This window comes from Gymnodraco acuticeps, unplaced genomic scaffold (genome assembly GCF_902827175.1).
Source record: "Gymnodraco acuticeps unplaced genomic scaffold, fGymAcu1.1, whole genome shotgun sequence".
NCBI classification, from domain to species: domain Eukaryota; kingdom Metazoa; phylum Chordata; class Actinopteri; order Perciformes; family Bathydraconidae; genus Gymnodraco; species Gymnodraco acuticeps.
The window spans coordinates 1,508,222-1,527,551 of record NW_022992250.1 but is presented as its reverse complement, the minus strand read 5'-3'; the positions used below and the strand labels follow the sequence as shown (position 1 = coordinate 1,527,551).

Sequence of the window (19,330 nt, the reverse complement as noted above, 5' to 3'; positions counted from 1 at the left end):
ACATTTAGGAAAAATGTAAAAAAAACGAATATCCGAATAATGAAATTTAAAACCCGAATAGTTGGCCAACGAACGCATATTCGAATATTCGGGTACAGCCCTAGCTCGAGGTAACATTTATTTCACTTTCCTTAACACTATGCTCAGCTGTCTTTTGCTCAGTAACATTCTTGTCTGAATTGGGGCAAAAAGAAGCAGCACATTTGTCATATTGTCAGTGTAGGGTTGTTTTAACATCTTAATACTTTATCTTCAATTTGGTTGAATTCCTTTAACCATTCCGGAGAACAGGCCCAGTCATGACTAGAGAACATTGTATTTATTTTAGGGTTGTAATAATATCTCAGATTTAAACAGACTTTTCCCTCAAATTAATTAATCTCATAGCTTCGCCGATCATAGCATATTGTCTGTTTCTAAGACAATGTTAAATGAGGCAAGAACACGTCTCAAACTCTGAAAAATGTGTTTTATGTTTATACAGCATATTGTTATAAGTACATTTCTTGATTAATTCACAATCTTTATAACATACCTTCTCATTTTAAGTGAAATAATTCTAGCCACTATGACTTTATACTGTGAAAAGAGAAAGTGGTTTATGATAGCTGTCTTCTGTGGGTGTTTTAGCTGGGCAGGGTTAAGTCATGACTTTATACTCAAGCTGTGTCTTTATTGGGTATCGCATACAAATTAAAAAAAATAGGAAACAAATGCAGGCATGAAAACAATGAGCCTTTGGGGGAACAGTTGATATCACACTGTTAAACCGGGATATAAACATGTGTGCAAGTGTCTTTTTTGATCTAGCTCACTTGTCAGCTGTGTCATTTGAGAAAAGGATGACTGACACATCGCAGGCAACAAAGTATTTAAAAGACATTTCGGCAGATGAACCCCCAGTGATAGGTGTACTAGAAAAGATGAGCACAGTAAAACAGATATTGTGGAGATAAATTATATTCCTTTTACCAACTTAATGTTGATTCTACTTGCCTGTAATCACAGCTTGCTACTAATGTCACTCAAGCCCCATTAGGCCTGAATGCACCATAATAAAAGCACCACCATTCAAGTCAATCCTTAGGTACAAGCTCTTTCAAGCTCAAAGGCCCCTCTGCCCTACATACTTTGATAACATTTCACAATGAAAGACACTTGTGGGAAGACTGACATGTAGAAAATGCAATGTTGATAACACATCCATTATTTCCTTTAAACTGACTGTTCTCCACAGTCCTAGTTCAACTCTGTGCCATCTTTGTGTTAATATTAACTTTCTCCTTCTCTAACACTCTTCTACCCCAGAGCAGAAATGATTGGAATAAAAGCTCAGCTATCCAGGGAGTGATGATTCATCGGTGCCAGGGAGAGTTGGCGCTGCTGCAGCCTGTGACGTCTGAGAGCCCAGACCTTTGGTGTCTCTTAAAATAACAGCGATATGCTGCGGATAGATCTCTTTAAAGCTGCAACTGAGGCTGACTTAGAGAATAACAATGATACCCACTCTGAAGGCCATTTGTGGGGTTGTTATTCTTCCAAATTATGCAGATTTGTTCATCAACATGCCTAAGCCAAATTGTGTGCACACCAGCAGACATCACAAAAAAGGGAAATCAAAAATAAGGGGGGAAAACAATCTGTAAAACTCAAACAGCATCAATCCAACCAAACAAAGATATATTACAAATTCTGTTAGCAATAACTTAATTCACATCATGCAATAAAAACAAAAGTAAAATTAAGGACAAGAAAAGACAAATATAAGATTGATTTCCCCACCCTTGTTTTTCCTAAAATGTATTGGCAAGCAAGTTTATGTCCATTCTGGTTTGGTTGTTCTCTGGATGATGTTTTCCTATTATTTCTTTAAGGGTGGCACTTGAGTTCTTCTGATATAGTTGCGGTTTTCTCTTGATGAAGTCAAAATGAAGGAGGTGATGAAGAGATGGTGGGGGAGGGAGAGGAGAGCAGCTCAGACGTCCACCCAGCTCTGCTCCACGATGGCCGTCACCCTCTTCTCGTACTCCCTCTTGTTTTCCTGATAGAGCTGTGCGGCCTGACTGTTGGCCGGGCTGTTGGGGTTCGGCTCGTCCAGCAACGACTGCAGAAAGAGAGTGAAAGTTAGGGAAATATCCACATAGCCTTTGCAGGGTTGGGAGGGTTTCTTAAAAAATGTATTCCATTAAAATGACTAGTTACCTGTAAAGAAATGTAATCAGTAACCTAATCCGAGTATCAAAATATAAAGTTATGTAACCTGATCAATATATAATGCCATGCTAATATATAAAAGAGAAGATATATCAATAGGATGTTTTCCACTTAACGTGTATTATGCAAGACAGAGCAATCTGACCTTAGAAAAGAAGAACAATAAAGATATTTAGGATCAAAATGAGTTTACTTATAGGAAAACCTGCCTTTCATTAAGCATATTCAGGCAGTAGCCTATACACCAACAATGAAACACATGAGCACATACTACAGTTTAAAATAAGCAGAAATAAATCTGATGAATAACCTCTTTAGTTTTTACATTGTAATACTGCTAGTAATCCACAATGTTTTTGGAAATGTAACAGTAATCTGATAACGTCTATTTTTAAAGTAACTTTAAAGTGGACCTATCATGCTATATTTGAACAATATATTGTAGGGCCATACTTATATAAAACATGTCTGAAGTTTTTTTTTCAAAATACCAAACACATCATGCATTTTAGCCATTTTAGCATTTAGTTCGATTTGCTCTTTTCCAGAACTGTTTTTGCAAGGGCTGATTCTGTGACGTAGCTTTAATGCAAATGAGCTGTAGCTGACCACGCCCTCCTGCAGGAGAGGGGAGCGTGCTCTGATCAGCTGCTGGGCTCTCAGAAGAGGGGGAGGAAAAGAGGCTCCGCCCTCCGTGTTTTAATTCTTATGATTATAAAGAGTCGTTATTCATTTGTTTTAAAGCTCAATAAATAAAAAAGAAGACCTTTGACCGGCACTTTTCTAATTTTGTCTGGAAGATTTAAACTTTAACGGACATGTTGACCGGCGAAAAAAAATCTAACTGAAACTCTGCCGCACGGTCCCCTCGTCCCTTGGAAGAGGCGGAGAGGTGGGTGTTTGTCATCTGCTGGTGGCAAACCGGAGAGAATTGCAGCGAGGGAGCAAACGCTTGCCTCGGGGAGGGAGAAAAAGAGCCGGGCTGAAGTCGAATAGTCCATTTAGCTTAGGAACCTTCCTAACGGAGTGAAATGACCCGGAAGTCCCTCAGTGGCAGCCATGATAAGTGCCGTTCGAATTCTCTAGATGATAAGAAAGGAGGTTTCAAACTTCCTTTAGCTTAGGAACCACTGGACCTCCCTTGACGAAAGGAGAGGAGAAAATGCTGCCCCACAATGCCTTGCGGCCGCAGCATTTGCCGTCAAACAACAGTCGGCCGTTCACGGAAACAACCGATTATGACCGAGAAATGATATCATGAAAGTTACGGTGCTTATTAAGCTTTTTAAAATGTAGGTGGAAACTTTCCAAAGTGCTTTTTTCTGAACGTTCATCAGTATTATAATCAAAAAGAGAAATATGAACGTTAGTTTTTACTGAAATGATCAAATAAAGTCAACATTTCACAGTCTTTACTGAGCTGTGTGGGGTTTGTTCAACTTTTAAAAGATGTTTGAATGGTGATATACACAGTGATAGATGTTAAGGACTAACGTTTATAATAAATACATTTGTATTGATTTTAAGATCTTTTCATCATACAATCATACGTATTGGGATCATTTGTATTAATGTGGACCGGAGGGAGAGGGTGACGAGCTTTCCTTTTTTTATTTCAATTCCAACTTTGGTCATGAAGAATATGTTTCTCTGTTGTCCACGCTCATAAAGCATAAAGCAACAGCATCAGAGCACGGTGCAGAGTCTCTAGATGAGTTTACAGTAGTCCCTCGTTCTTATTAAACATCCATGTTGTAGTCCGCTGTATAGAAAACTGTAGTTTCCATAGTTTCCCCACAGCAGCAGACGCACATCTATGACGTCCACTGGCGCATTATAAACACGTCGGATAGTGAAAGTGCAGTCGGATTCTCTAAAGCAGTGGTTCTCAAATGGGGGTACGTTGGAGTACTGCAGGGGGTACGTGAGATTTATGTTAATGAAAAAAAATACATAATTAATGCATTTAAACAAACTACTAATAGCAGCCTAGATTAACTACTTTATTCAAAGGTTTACAGTAATTCTGGATAATAAAATGGGAAAAATAAACGGGGTGTTCTCTTTTCCTCTCCCTCTCCTGACAGCCCGTCAGTCTCATGCAGCTCGCTGAACCTGTAATGAGTGACCCGACAGTAAAGCATACATATATTTATAACTACTTTAGCTAGTTCCAGAGTAGATAAAATAACTAAGTGTGTTAGGTCTAACTCTTAGTGTATTTAACTTTCCTCCACTCAACGGTCCGTCACAGCGGGGGAGCTGTGATCCGGAAGAGCTGCGTGTTTTCCGTCAGCAGCATCCGATCTGATCTCTCGCGTCCGGTTAGACTTCTCTCGCGTTTATGTCCAAATCTATCAGATCTAGCTAATGATATGACTGCCTGCTTATCAAAGGACCTAAACAATAAGCGTTGTTTGGCAACGGCTTGTGGCCGCAAAGTATAGCGCAGCATTATGCATATGTTTATATGAGGGGTCAAAATCCCATGCTCATAACATGCTCATATATTTTTCTCTCTTCATTCCCCACGCCCCAAAATAGATAAATAAATATACCAATTTTAGGAAAAGTAACGAAGTTTGAGCAGTGTGGGTTTTACTAGTGCTGTAGCGACGCGTCGACTTCAAAATCTCGTCGACGACAGATTTCCTCGTCGACGCATCGCCACACACACGTGGGTCACCCAAAGCAACAAGCAGTTCGCAATCACACTTCAAACACAATGGAGACTGAAACGGCTACCACCTCCTCCTCACAGGATTGCGCACGAAGCCCCCAAACGAAAACATCTCGCCCCAGGTCTTCAAAAGCATGGGAATATTTTAAAGTTAGTCCAAAACGCAAAGGCATTGTTATTTGCAGCCTTTGCCAAATGGAGTTGGCATACCACACTAGCACAACAGCTATGTTGGAGCATTTAAAGCGGAGGCACCCCCTTGTCTCTCGTGAAGGGAACAATGATAAGTAAGTACTAACTTTGGCTAAATTAATTCCACGTTTGTGTAGTGTGTTGTGCAGCTTGAGTTCTGTGCACTTCGGTAGTGCTAACTATCTCTGTGCGGTTTGTTCGCGCTTGGTTGGTTAGTAGTTAATGTTAGCTACCTAGCTAGCGGCGCCAGCTGTGTGTTAGTTAACGTTTGTCAGCATTTAATGTTGGCTGGAATGGTAGCTAGTTTACGTCTGCAGTACACCGCTATCTAGCCACTACTAACCCGGAACGAACTAACGGCACAGAGAGCTAACTCATGTTGTGGTCCTTTACGAGTCAAACATAACATTAGACTAACGTTAGTCAGCTTATGGCGCGTTTCCACTGCAGCGGGTAGCTCGCTTTAAGCGTGCCGAGCCGTGCGGGGCCCGTTTTTGGTTACGCTTCCACTTGGCCTAGTTTTGGCCCGGGGCTACTTTTTCACCTTTTTTCTGGCCCGACTAAATCGTGGTGCTAGGGCCAGGAACAACCAGGCTGAGTCGGGCTGAGTATGCTAAACTAGAGAGAGAATCGCTGGCAAGGGGGCTACAACTACAACAAGATGAACATATTTGACCGTGATTTAATTGTAATACACGTTTCAAAATGATGCCGAAGTAACAACATACTGATACCGGTTAGTAAAAACCATGAATTAATGCTTTGACAAGTCTGCAGACAGACGGCAGGCGAAAAACCCTTTTAAAATGCGTGTTTTCTAAATGTAGCTTGGCTAAGCTAACGTTATATATGCTCCGACCGTCCACACTCACAACAACGGCCTATACAGACATAAACAAAGCGACTGTATTCGCCATGACACAGACAGTCTGTGGTTTGTACTTGTTTAACTTTTGTCTAGTTTCTGAACAGATATGAAGAGCTGTGAGCTCTGAGTGATAAGAGCTAACGGCTGTGTTGTTTTTTGGGGCGCTCATTGAAGAAGAAAAAACTATTATTAAGAATTTTTTGGTATTTTTTTTAAATACATTACGTTTTTTATTAATCGAACAACAGAAAAATAATCGTCCGATTAATCGTTTTCAAAATAATCGTTTCCCCCCAGCACTAGGTTTTACACATATTTCAAAACGCGAAGTGTAATAACTGCAGAATGACAATGCAGCTAATGTCGTCTTAGTGTTGCATGATGTTAAAATTGGTTTGCCATGAATTTAGTGACGGATTGTTAACATTTGAAATGTAGCATTTAAGTGTTTCTCAGTTACAATGTTGCTGTTTTAATCAATCAGACACTGATGGTGCAGCAGCACTGTACCTCTTTATATAGCCTTTTTTCCCCTAACAAATAGTTTTTGCACTGAATATTTGTTTCAAAGGGGGTACATTATTGAAAAAAGTTTGAGAACCACTGCTCTAAAGTACGCAGTCTCTTCTCCTAAATCCTTTTGAATTCTCCTATCCACTATCCCTTAACCCTGTGACGTTTCACTCAGAGGTCAAGGAATAGGAGATAGGGTTAGACGTTAGGAGCTGATATTTGGATTATCCGACCACAACCCCAGAGCGTCCACAGCGGAGAATAAACAGAAGGGCAACCATGCGCGGGAAGTCTTCTTCGCTGCTTTTGTGGCAGACTACAGCGCCACTTACAGGCCTGGCATATGTACTACAGCGTCTCCAGCGCTTCCGAGCGGCCGTGGCCCAACCCCACATTCCCCTGATAGGTGGAGAGTTGCCCATATAGTTGGAGCACCCCGTTTCTGACGTCAGAACCATTTAAAATCTGTATCAGTCTGTATCAGATCCGTTGCAGCCCAGTTTTTAGAGATTTGGGTATGGAGGAAAAGAGAGAGGGTTGTGTTTTCTGACACACCGGGGACACATATTCATGTATAAAAGTGCATTTTGCATGATAGGTCCCCTTTAAGTCAATATGTCGTATACCAATGCATTCATAGATGGCGTACTGAAGCAATTTCAGTGCAAAGACAAAAACTGGCAGCCAAAGAACCAACCTGGATGGAGGTGAGTATGGACGACACATCGTATGTGGGGCTCCAGCGGTTCTGTAGGATGTCTAAACATATACTGCCATCTGCATAAACTGGGGCACAAGAGAAAACACAGATCCACATCACTACAGCAGTTATGTCACCAAGAAAGATCTCTTTACATTTTTGCTGGGTTTGTTTTGTGCTGTACTTTGCCTGTAATAGTATATCCTCTTAATATGTGTATTGCCTATTGTATGCATCAAACACCAAGGCACACTCCTTGTAAGTGAATATTTGTCAAACATGCATAAATATATCTACTTAAGCTGGAGTTTACTGTCAGCTTCACTGACTAAACGTACTAAAGGGATTTCAATAATGGACGGGGGAAGGAGATGAACGGCAGGAAACCGCTTCAGTGAGAAGGAACTTGAGCTTTGAGATAATGGGAGCACAAACTGTGGACATTTAAAAAAAAAATTTCATAGGCAAGAAAAGGAAAATGTTTTTATACAGTTTATTTTATATCCAAAATGCTTTACAGATAACAGGTAAAACCACAAGAAACTAAGCAGGTAAAACTGCACAAAGGCAAATTAAACACTAACAAATAAGTTTGACGTTAAGGAAAATTCATTAACAACAATGGCCTGTATTTCCATTTACAAATCCATTGCATAAAGAGTGTGTGTGTGTGTGTGTGTGTGTGTGTGTTTGACCTCTTACCATTAGGGTGAAACATTCTGGAGACAAACCGGACTGTGGGAGGCTTGTTTGGGTACTCCTCTGAAAACTCTATCAGCAGCTTAAACGTTCCTGCAGAGAGACAGAGGGGGAGAGATGAGGGGGGAGGAGGATGGTGAGAGACACAGCAAGAACAGTGTGAGCGAGAGTCTGTGGGTAGCTTTTTGAGGAGAATACAGATCGAGGTGGTCAAAGAAGGCGAGATAAACAATTACGTTACTAAAAAGAAAGCTGGCTCGACTACAAAGAGAAGCCAATCCCTCACCGAGGCAGAGATGTCGACTCTGCAGGTTAAAGGGGGAATAAAGGAGCGAGAAGTCTCACAGGAGGAAACAATAAAGCATGAGTCAGCACTTCTCTCGCCTGACTTAAGTCATAATTACAGGCTGAGAAGTGTGTGTATGAGGGGAAAAGCGTGTGTATGTGTGCATTTATCATTAGTGTGTGTGTGTTGTGTTTTACATAGCAGAGCTGCAAGTTTGTTACCAACTGAACAATGTAACTGGTACAGCATTTATACACAAATAAAAACATCATTTACAGATCAGGTTTAATAATTGTAAATATAAGGAAATCTGTCTTGACTTATTTCAATAGTGTTTGAAAGCCGTAAAGAAAGTGTAAACATTTTGGAAATATTGTCTTGGATGTTTTTTAGGCTGTGAGACATGTTTTAACTTGAAATAAATCAAAGATTATGAGGTCAAAGAGTAGAACTGTAGCTTTCATTTGATGGTGTTTTGATGGTAGCTTCAAGATAGTTTAAAACCCCTTTCAGATTATTTCATTAAAAACTACCATGATGTCCCCAAGGTTGTAATTTAACCTTTGAAGAACTTCTTAGAAATATCTAGAGGTGTGCTGATGTTTTTGAGAGTCCCAGCGTAACTCCATCACTTTAACAACACACTGGCAGAAAGGCTGTAATAGATGAGGAATTGAACCTCCACAATAATACCAGTGCAGGAAGAAGTTAAATCAAATCCAGAGCTTCTGATGAATGAGAGCCTGCACTAAATGGGACAAAATGGAGAACTTACCGTCTTCAAACGGTGTCCCCACAGGCCTGCAGAAGCCAAACAGAGAGAAATTCAATTATTTCAAAGTTAAAATTATCTCCAATGCTTCCAATAAGGCCTGTAGGATCCTTCAAGGATTTGTTCTGCACTGACACCAGAGCCTTTATTTACTCAGCTCCTCACAGCTTGTGTAAAGGGGGCAAATTAAAACAGCTGCCCCCACGCTGACTTTGAAAGGTAACTTGCTAATAGTTCCTCACCTGATTCAAAGCCAAGTCCCCTGCTCTTGCTTGTTTTGATGCACCTTGTTGCTTCTTGTCGAGTTCTCAATTACTTGCAGTTATTGCTTGGTGATTTGCTCTTGAGGTTTATTGAGTTCCATATGGCTCATGTGCTCACCTTCTTGCTTTTTATTTTAGTCCTTTCAATTGCACATCAAATTCTGTACTGAGCAATGATGGACAGTTACCATGTATATTTAGTCGAGTTCTGTACTAAGGTAGTCTTACTTTGCTTTAGTATTTTATATACTAAATACTTCTACTCTGCTGCATGTATTTGATGATTTTGAAGCTTCAGATTAATAAAACACACTAAACAAAACATTATTATGTGTTTTTAGAGGTTAAGAGAACACTTTATTGATCCCTCAGTGAAATGAATAAGCTACCCTGCAGTAAACATAGCATTTAAAATAAGCTCTTCATTTAACAGCTGCAAAATTAAAGTGATTAATTCATGTATTAATTATGAACATGAATAATTATAATCCTATAATATAACAAACATTATTCTGAAACGGATCCTAATGCACAATGAGTACTTACTCTACTTCTTGTAATGAAAGTACATTTTGATGCTAATCCTGTAGTACTTTTACTTGTAACACTGTATTTCTACAATCTTGCATTTCTACTTATAAGATATTTAGGATCAATCAAAATCTAATTTGAGTACTTTACCTTCCCAGAAATATCCCAAATCTGAAAAAGAGTCAAAGTGTTGCTATAAGGTTTTTAATTCATACTTCTTCATACCCTTTGTTGACCGGTTAACTCCCTCTGAGTCACTACATGCTGTGTGTACAGACTGTTCTGCGCTACAATCAGGGCTGTAATCAGAAATATTGGTATCGTACCAGCAGGAGAAGGCAGAGGGGTGGTTGAGTTTGGGGACTGTGCATCACAAGCACAGCAGCACAGTAACGACAGCATGACTCACCCAAAAATAACTGCGTTCCAAAGCATGATGTTGTTCTCTGATGGTGCTCCGCTCACACCGGTGGGAGGATCTTCTTGAAGTCTGGGTTGATGGAAAAAGACACAGGGAAAGATACATGATTAGAGAGGGACAAAAGTAAAAAGGCAGAAAGAAAGAGAGACACATAAAATGTGCCAAACAGAGGTTTAAGAGTGAGAAAATATGGAATAATAAGAGGATTGAAGCACAGAGGTGAAAAATCAAGGGTGGAGAGAGCGTGAGGATTTTAATTAACACCTTGACTTCAGAATCATTTTCAGTCAAAACACGACCTGCTGTATCAACAGGAGTTCAGAGGCCTTTACTACGAAGCCGGATTTTTGCTTAGCGAGCTAACTTCAGGGCAAACTCTGGGTTTCCGGTCCTACGACGCTGGTTCACTTCTTACCGGGCTAGATCTCCATGGTAACTTATGCTGAACGGCGGTTAGGTTCCAGGATAAGAGATCAACTCAGTGAAAGCACCGCCTGCTGACCAATCAGAGCTCAGTGTGCGGAGTTTAAAGCGATCAAGTCATATTACAGGAGAAAGGAAATACAGTTTAAACTGCCGTTCAGGAAAGACGGCCGGCAAAAATCACCGACTGTGTGAACGTGAACATTAATAGAATATCACCTCCCATCTTCAGAGCAATCTGACTATTATAACATTAGCGTTAAGAAAGCTTACGTAAATATCTACCACAACATAAGTAACCGGATCAGAGTCACATTAAGTACAGTCTGCACTGTGAGTGCAGACGTCAATGTGTCCCATTATCATTCATATCACATCCAGTGTTTCCCCTATCATTGTCTTGGAGGGGCCCTGCGCCCCGCCAACAGAGCCCCGCACCCCCCTGAAATTCAAGGTGTTTTAAAAAATAGATATAGCACTAAATTGCAACTAATCTATATCTACTGTCACTTTTCACATTGAACATGTGCTCTTTTATTAAATAAACTAAACGCTTTCATTTTAAGTTGTGAGTTTAGTGTTTGTGACCCTAAGAAACACTGATGCATTAATCAATAACAATAACCCACATCTCCTCTCTGTGCTCTAGAGGATTAAAAAAAAAGATATCCCATTGCTGCCCCCCCCCCCCCCGCTCAGGCAGCACCCACCCCCCCAAAGCAGTAAACCTAGGGGAAACACTGACATCATAATGTATCATATATTTCCTTATCTGAGTCAGCTGAGCCGTATCGGGCCGTGCAACACTCAGTGTCACATGAACTGTATGCAGAAGTATTATTTTAAGCAACACATTAAGTTGACGAAACACTCGAGTCATAAACCTGTTAATGTACGCATTCAAACACTTTTTCACCTTGCAGGTACAACTATGTGGCTTTTATCCTGGATAAAGTGTTTAAGTCATGGATGTTTAAAGTCTTCATATTTGTCTAATATTATAGTTCACTTTTCATTCAGGAAGTATGACGCTGCGCTGTCAGTACACTTCTCCAAGTTTGTGATTGGTCAAATGTCGCTAACCCCGCCCCTTTCATGTGAACGCGCACTCAGCCGGACAGAGAAACCCTGGCTTGAGTTACCGAGTTGATAACCAGCGTCGTAGGACCGCTTAGCGAGAGCGCGTTTGTTTTGGATTAGGTAAGCCGGGTAACTCAAACATATCCAGGTTACGTTGAACTGGATTCGTCGTACAGGCCTCTCAGTGTGAGAAAAACTTTTTAGAGAGTACTTGTCCATGGACAAGTGAGTTTGGCAATTTACTTGTCCGAATACATTTTTCACTTGTCCAGAATGGACAAAAATTGGGGCCACTGGAATCTTCTTCTTCGCCATCGTATTTTTCCACGTTTTTTACGACACCGCTAACGTAAGTGAGCGGTAAGCTTTTACTGCATCACACAAAGGGTTGGGTATCGTTTGGATTTTAACGATTCCGGTTATGCTTTTCGATTCCGGTTATTTTCGGTTCTCGATTCCGGTTCTTTGAGAGGGTAAACATAAGTCCCATGACAAACTGGGAGAAAAATATATTTATGAAAACATTAAGTCAAATCTGTATTCCTTTGCATTTACAAATCACTTCATACTGTTGAATTTCGTTACGGTTATTGAATAAAATATATAAAAATAATCTCTGCATTGTTTAGTTAGTTCTAAGTGGTGCAGTTTGAGAATGTACAATTGGCCCAGTCTCCTCTGATGTTACACTGCAACCTGCCTGTGAGACAGAGTCCAACCACACATGTCCAACACATAGGCCTAATAATAATACATTAGATGTATAGGCCTAGCGCTTTTCTACAACTAGAAGACGCTTGCATGCTTACACATGTCCTGCAATACACATGCTGCAGCTGCCCAGCTGCTCACTGTTTGTAAAAGTAAATAAATAGTATTTTCATTTCAATAATGTACTTTCTATACCCTGCTTCATAAACAATACTGACATCCCTGTGCTCCTCTGAGTCTGGGGGTCCGGGGATGTGAGGACAGCGCGAGGACACAGACAGGGAGGCTGCTTTACTTCATAAAGGAAATGGTGGTCAATATTAACAACATAGGAGTTAAAACGCTTAATAACCTTCATTACGTGTTAGAGAAAGAACATAAGAAAGTTTGACAAAGATGAGGCTGTTAAATGGGCAGCGAATCTGCTGTGTGTAGATAGAGAGAAAGACGCTGAGCTGCACCGTGCAGCTGATACAGAGCATAGAGAGAGAGAGCTGCAGTCCGCGGGGCTCGGCCTCGCCTCCTGTCCTCACAACTCTTATTAATCCCGGTACTGGACAATTGTTATTTGTTCTTACTCGGAACCGAGTTTTGCTTCCCAACCCTGCCACTGTGCTACACGTCGTCGTTCTTATTATACATCCATGGTCCCGTCCCGCCCCGCCCCCGTCTAACAGTAGGCCTACAGAAAGCGGCGAGATGCATTTCCTGGGGAATCGACAAGCAGAACCGAAACTAACATTTCTAAACGAACAATGGCGGACACGGACAATTTGCGAATGAATTCTGCCTTTTGTAAACTGAATTTATCAATAATTTGTCAATAAATTAGGGCGAAAAACGTCACTTGTCCACCGGACAAGTCAATTGAAAGATCTACTTGTCCGATATCGTAAATAACACGTCCCGGACGGTGGGACGTGTACTTTTTCGCACACTGCCTCTGGAGACAGCCAGGATCAACTGCACTGTGCCCATCCTGCTGTCACATGGCAGTTCATATCATCTGAAACATGAACTCATCTGAAGCCAAAGTGTATCATGACTCCAGCTTAAAAGCCCCGAGAGCTTTGAGGTAACCTCCACATTAAATGCCCTCTGGGTAACATGGTCATGATTCTGCACAAACGGTGGAATAAACAGACCATGGAAGATAATAAGGGGCATCCTGATGTGTTTCTATCAATGAATGTTTGTTTTGCTAACCTCCATTGCAGGCTGATGTTAATGAAACACTGGTGACTGACGTGGAGTCCAGTTCATAAAGCTCTGTGCCTGTTAAACAATCTGCTGCAGAGGAGCTGATGTGTTTTACATTCCCAGCAGCAGCAATGCCGTGTGTTTGGAATAAATAAAAGCAGGATCAAGGACAGAGATTTAAAGAAAGAAATGCAAGCTTAAATAATGTTTTTTTTTTAAAAGGAGAGATGGTGAATAAATGGTTTGTTGATTGATACGTGATTTTTCCATAAATACATTAATAATTGAGTCTATTAAGAAAATAGAGAAAACTGTTAAGAGCCCAAGATAAACTCTTCAAGTTATTTATTTAGTTTAAACAACAGTCCAAAACACTAAGGGCAGCAAATCCTGACATCTAACAACTTCAAACGTGCTAATATTTCTGCATGAGATAAATGGTTATTCTTAAACGATGATCAAAATATAATTAGCTGGCTACAGAAAAGTTTAATATTGGGTTTGAGGATTCTTTTTGGTTCATTGTGTGGTAACCTGGGAACATGACATTTGTATTTTTCTTGAGGCTACAAAATATGTTGTCATTTTAAGGCCCGAGTGAAGATTAATTGGATTAGAAAAACAAAACAATTAGCTGCAGCTCCACAAAGAAAAAAGCCGTAAGCTATTTGACTGACAAGTGAACGCTGTGTGGTGCAAACACCTCTTGGCAACAACTGCCTGGCAACAAGGACGTCAACAAAATAAAAAAAACACAAGGAAGTTGCAAGTCCACATCTGAAATGAAGTTTCCGACATTAGCCTCTCTGGTTCGTTAAGCTATTGATCAGTGAAGGCAGTAAAACAACGGTGTATCTCTTCTAAAGGCAGTGTGTAGAGTAGACATGAGCCCTTAGTGCTCAGAATAGACTAGAATGTACTCTGTCTGCTGTCACTCAGAGTTTATTATCGAGTTAAATATGTTGCTACAGATCACCAAAGCCAAGTGTAGGACATTTAGATCTACAATCCTAATCCTTCTATAAAAGCTGGTTTAATAAGAGCTTACATCTATAAACAAGGTAGGCTGATTTGTGTGTGGATGTAGATCCATGTCCATGTCCCTAGCTGCAGACAGACCCACTGCAATTAACCTCATTTACTGTAATCTGCCTGAGCTGTCTACTGCAGGAGGGATGCTAAACAAGAAGTCACTACTAACACACAGTGACTTCCTTTAGGAAACATGGGATTACTGAGCAGTCCCCAGACAGCAGATTAAGGGACGCAGTGGACAGTGTGTGATGGCTCACTTTCAAAAAACAAGGATGAATCTATTAGTTCAGTAATAGATTGGTAAGCAAGTAATAGCAAGATGTATGTGTTTTTCATGCTGCATGACTTATCGCTAAGACACTTTTGAACACATCTATGGTAAACAGAAACTACGTTTTACAGATCTGTAGATTAAATCAACTAATCAATTTAGTCAACAAATGAGTTGTTGGACCCAATTATAATAGTCCAAGTTGATGTCCTTAAATCTCTCACTTTGTCAGCAAGAGAAAAGCAGGAAATGGGCTGGAAACTGCTATTTTCTATCATTTTAGCATGAAAAAAAAATACAACAATTATTTTGAATAGTTCTGTTTTTCTGCGAAAGAACTAATCGATAAGAAGACCAATTGTTGCAGCTCTAAAGCTGAATATTCAATAAAATACTCGGGGACGCAAAGATTAAAAATAACTAGTAAGAAGCACAATGTATTGTTAGTGTAAGGTGGTTGTTGTTTGTTTCACAATGTCAAGTGCTTCGAGAAAAATCATTTGGATAGGAAATGAAAGTGATTCTTCACTGTATGTTTTTTTTAAAGCAGCTGTTAAACAAGTGCTGCCAACATACCACACTACAGTATTGTTTCCAAACAATTACCTAGCTCAGTTTCAAGACACGTATTGTGCCAAGATTTTGACTTACAGATCAAACAAGGGATGTTAGGCAATATCACACAAGGCTGAGTTTAATCATCCAGCCTTGGTGGATGCAGGAATGTGCCATTGTGTGTTCCTTGCCTCTGTGCTGTACAGTTTACCACCTGGGGACTGGCACAGGCAGCAGAGTAGAGTTACAGGGACACCTTATCCGCCCTGCTTCAACGGCTGTTCTTAGTAGAACAGCTTAAGATCTTTTTTCCACTGACAGGTGTGTGAATAACACACAAACACACATAGTACTGTAGGATGCCATATGGAGCAAGGCAACAGATTGGGGGTGGCAGGTATTACAAGCAGACTCGTGCCAGGTGTTATTCTCCCAGGACACTTTCTTCACAGCAACAGTTCAACAAAACACACAAAAGGAATATTGAGATAAATATTCCAACATTACGGTGAGGAGGCTGGCACATATTATCAAGCCATCTTAAATATTAACATGGAGCAGCCCCTGACACCACACACACTCCCAACAACACCTGTGAGCCACGTTGCTGCCAGGAGGGATTGAACCCATAAATAATGCTGTCTTGGTAGTTGAATTTAGCTACCTTTATAGCAGCAGCATTTTAACCCACAGCCTGCAGACTGCACGGTGTAATATAGATGAATTATGTCACATGTAGGGCTATTTCAGGCAAGACAACGGTTTTTTTTAATCCCTTGTTAGCCATATTCCAGCCACATCAGCTAACAAAAGTTGCACCTGCACTAACAAACAAGGCAGGGAAACATGTAAAGACTAATTCCTTTGAAAGAAAACACTGCATAAAACCTACGTGCCATCGACACGTTTAATTGAAAAAACACACGCATTCCTTTGTCAACCCTACACATTCTATATGCAGAGATAAAACAAATAAATAACACGTTTATTTCCCAGTCAAGATTTATAAACAGTATTTTCTTTGCACCAGCAGCTAAAGCTAAGCTAACAAGGCTAGCTTCATCGGCTAACGCTGCTAGCTACACACACAAACAGAAGAGATGATTGCCAAAACGTTACGGTACCTTTTAAAATCCCTCATAAGCCGTCTCCTTGCCGGGGTGGACATTGTTCAAAATGTATCTTTTTAAAAAAAACTAACGCAGGACCATAAACTGAATACTACCCGACACCAAATCCGGTGTTTCTTCCGCTTGTTACACTTTTCTTCTTCTCCCAAAACAACTGGCTAGCTAGCTGTTTCTGGTGACGTCACGGTTGCTTACAGTGCTTTATACATGAACGGCTGGCAGCAGAGGTACAGCCCCTTGTTATCAAGAAACAACACACATGAGAGACATTTAAGATTAGTGCTGAGTATCCTTACATTTTCTATAAACTAAATCAATCGATCATTTATTTTATCTGTGTGTGTAAACCAGAACATTTGGGGTGGTTGTTCTTAATAACAGCTTTTTTTTTAACAAAGAAATTGACCAACATGCAGAGGTGGAACTACAGTGTAAAATAACTCAGTTACAAGTTAAAGTCATGCATTAAAAAATGTAAAAGTACAACAATATTAAAGTCTACTTTATGAACCTAAAGTAAAAGTACTTGTTATGCAGAATGGCCCATTTATGCACCATATATTTTAGATTACTTTATTATAATTATTGCTTTAATGTGTTCATCATTTCAATGTTGTACTTGGTAAAGGTGAGGTTTATTTGAATTACTTTAATTAGTCATTTAAGTAATTTCAGAGAACATTTAAAACAATGTGTATTCTTTTGAAAAGTCTATGTTATAGAAGATGCAACCTGTTATCCACCGAATTATAAACCTGCCTTGACTTCTGGACGGCTGACAGATGAAAAATGAAAAGGAATGTGCTTCAGTCTAATAATCTACTCAGCAGTAAGTGGTTTACCCAAAATCTACATAATCCATCAGTAGATAATGCACTGTTCCTACATGGTTCTGCAGGTAAAGTGTTTAATATCAAGTAAAAATATGGACTGACTTTTAAAATAAGTACTGTGGCTTGACATGTTGGTGTTATGATGTTCAACCTTTGAAAAAGGTGATTTGACTTGATGAAAAAAAATGAAGCCACAGTGGGAAAAAATCAAGAATGACTCACAAACTAAAAGAAAACATACTGGAAGAAATCAAAACATACCCAATAAAAGTTTCTCAACCTGCCAGTCATTCCAAATGATGTGATGCTAAGGTTTACCAAAGTTAAGGGGATAACAAATGCTCTCTTGGGCTTCATAAAGCTGAACGCAGGTGGAGAAAAACAAATCTCCAAGTTTACTTCGAAATATATAAAGAGAAACTCTGCATCTATAATCAGGAAATAAAAAGGCACGACAGTCTTTCTTTTCTGACATCATTACCAAAAATAAAAACAACTCACGTGCTTTATTTGCTACCGTCGACAGACTAACTATAACTCCTCAGTGTCAGTAGCCTCAGAATTTCTATCCACCAGGGCCTGCAATGATTTTGCCTCCTTCGTCACTGACAAAATCATGCAAATTAGACAGGCAGTCATTGCCTCTGCATCAGGTACAGCAAATATGTTGTCCCTGTGTCCACCTAAAGCCAATCCAGACATCATGTCACAATTCCGTCTGATAAATGCTGGAAGACATTATTCAACATCTGAAATCCTCCTCCTGTAGCCTCGATATTATTCCGACAGGATTTTTCAAAACAGTTTTTCCCTGTATGGCCTCAGATATACTACACATAGTAAACAACTCTCTTCAATCATGTGTATTTCCACAGGCCCTGAAAACTGCAGTAATTAAACCGCTCCTAAAAAAGCATAACTTGGACACAACCTTAATGAATAATTACAGGCCAATATCAAACCTTCCTTTTTTAAGCAAATTGATTGAAAAAGTTATTTTTCAACAGTTGAGTCATTTCATGTTTTTAAATGACGGTTTTAATGTGTTTCAGTCAGGCTTTAGACCTATTCCACAGCACTGAAACTGCTCTTGTTAAGTTCTTAAATAACATTCATTTAAACAAAGACAGTGGCAGAATATCAGTTTTAGTATTATTAGATCTCAGCGCTGCATTTGACACTGTTGACCAAAACATATTGCTAGACCGTCCAGAAAACTGGGTGGGAGTTTCAGGAACAGCTCTAAATTGGTTTAGTAGCCTATACTTAAAGGACAGAAAAAACGTTGTCTCAATAGGCAATTACAAATCAACTTTGACAAATATGTCATGCAGGGGTTCCTCAAGGCTCCATCTGGCCTTTGCTTTTTAACATTTATATGCTACCTCTGGCTGAAATTATTAAAAAGAGCGATCTAAGTTATCACATCTATGCAGACGACACCCAGATTTATTTTTAAAATCACACCAGGAGTGGAGTGCACCAGCTGGGCGTAACTCTACGTCCGACGTAGAACCGAAGGTTAAGACCAAACAAAAGTTATGACTAGTGCACCACTTAGACTTAAGCCCATATGCGTTGCGCCCGGGTATGGAGTATGGAGCATGCGTAAATCGGAAAGACAGACTAGTATCCATAGTAACGTAAAACAGGCAAGAAGGATATTAACGATGGCAGGGCGTCTTGTTTACATGTTTAACAATGAAAGGGCTTTAAGAAGAGAAAGAGTCGTCCGTGATCGAGCAAACCCACTGGACATCTATTCAGACAGTGAACTGATAGAGAGGTTTCGTTTCGACAGACAAGCCCTTTTTGATTTAATCGAGGAGATCTCCCCTCAACTCCAGCACGGATCAGACCGAAACGCTGCGCTCTCCCCAACCTTGCAGGTGCTGATTGCGCTCAGATTCTACGCGAACGGGGCCTTTCAAAATACTGTGGGAGACATGATTA

General features: G+C 40.1%; 1 protein-coding gene across 2 annotated transcripts; it reads right to left on the bottom strand.

The window, feature by feature from the left end:
* Positions 1 to 449: 449 nt before the first annotated feature.
* Positions 450 to 16,705, bottom strand: ube2b (ubiquitin-conjugating enzyme E2B (RAD6 homolog)). 2 transcript variants are annotated; one of them, XM_034206757.1, is made up of 7 exons: positions 16,539 to 16,705; positions 10,128 to 10,208; positions 9,869 to 9,889; positions 8,928 to 8,953; positions 7,870 to 7,959; positions 7,165 to 7,253; positions 450 to 2,104 (listed from the first exon to the last, which is right to left on the bottom strand). In XM_034206757.1, the coding sequence occupies exons 1-7, from the start codon at positions 16,580 to 16,582 to the stop codon at positions 1,976 to 1,978; spliced, it is 480 nt and encodes a 159-aa protein (XP_034062648.1). In that variant the 5' UTR covers positions 16,583 to 16,705; the 3' UTR covers positions 450 to 1,975. The 2 variants fall into 2 exon arrangements, with proteins under 2 accessions (XP_034062648.1, XP_034062649.1); XM_034206758.1 differs by lacking the exon at positions 9,869 to 9,889.
* Between the last annotated feature and the right edge of the window lie 2,625 nt (positions 16,706 to 19,330).

Excerpts from the sequence above, each read along its gene's own strand:
- ube2b (XM_034206757.1), bottom strand. The coding sequence starts at position 16,582 with ATGTCCACCCCGGCAAGGAGACGGCTTATGAGGGATTTTAAAAG. Across the intron at positions 7,960-8,927 it reads GGGGACACCGTTTGAAGACG|GAACGTTTAAGCTGCTGATA; the intron begins GTAAGTTCTCCA and ends GTCTCTCTGCAG. Across the intron at positions 2,105-7,164 it reads CCATACTCACCTCCATCCAG|TCGTTGCTGGACGAGCCGAA; the intron begins GTTGGTTCTTTG and ends CTCTTTCTGCAG.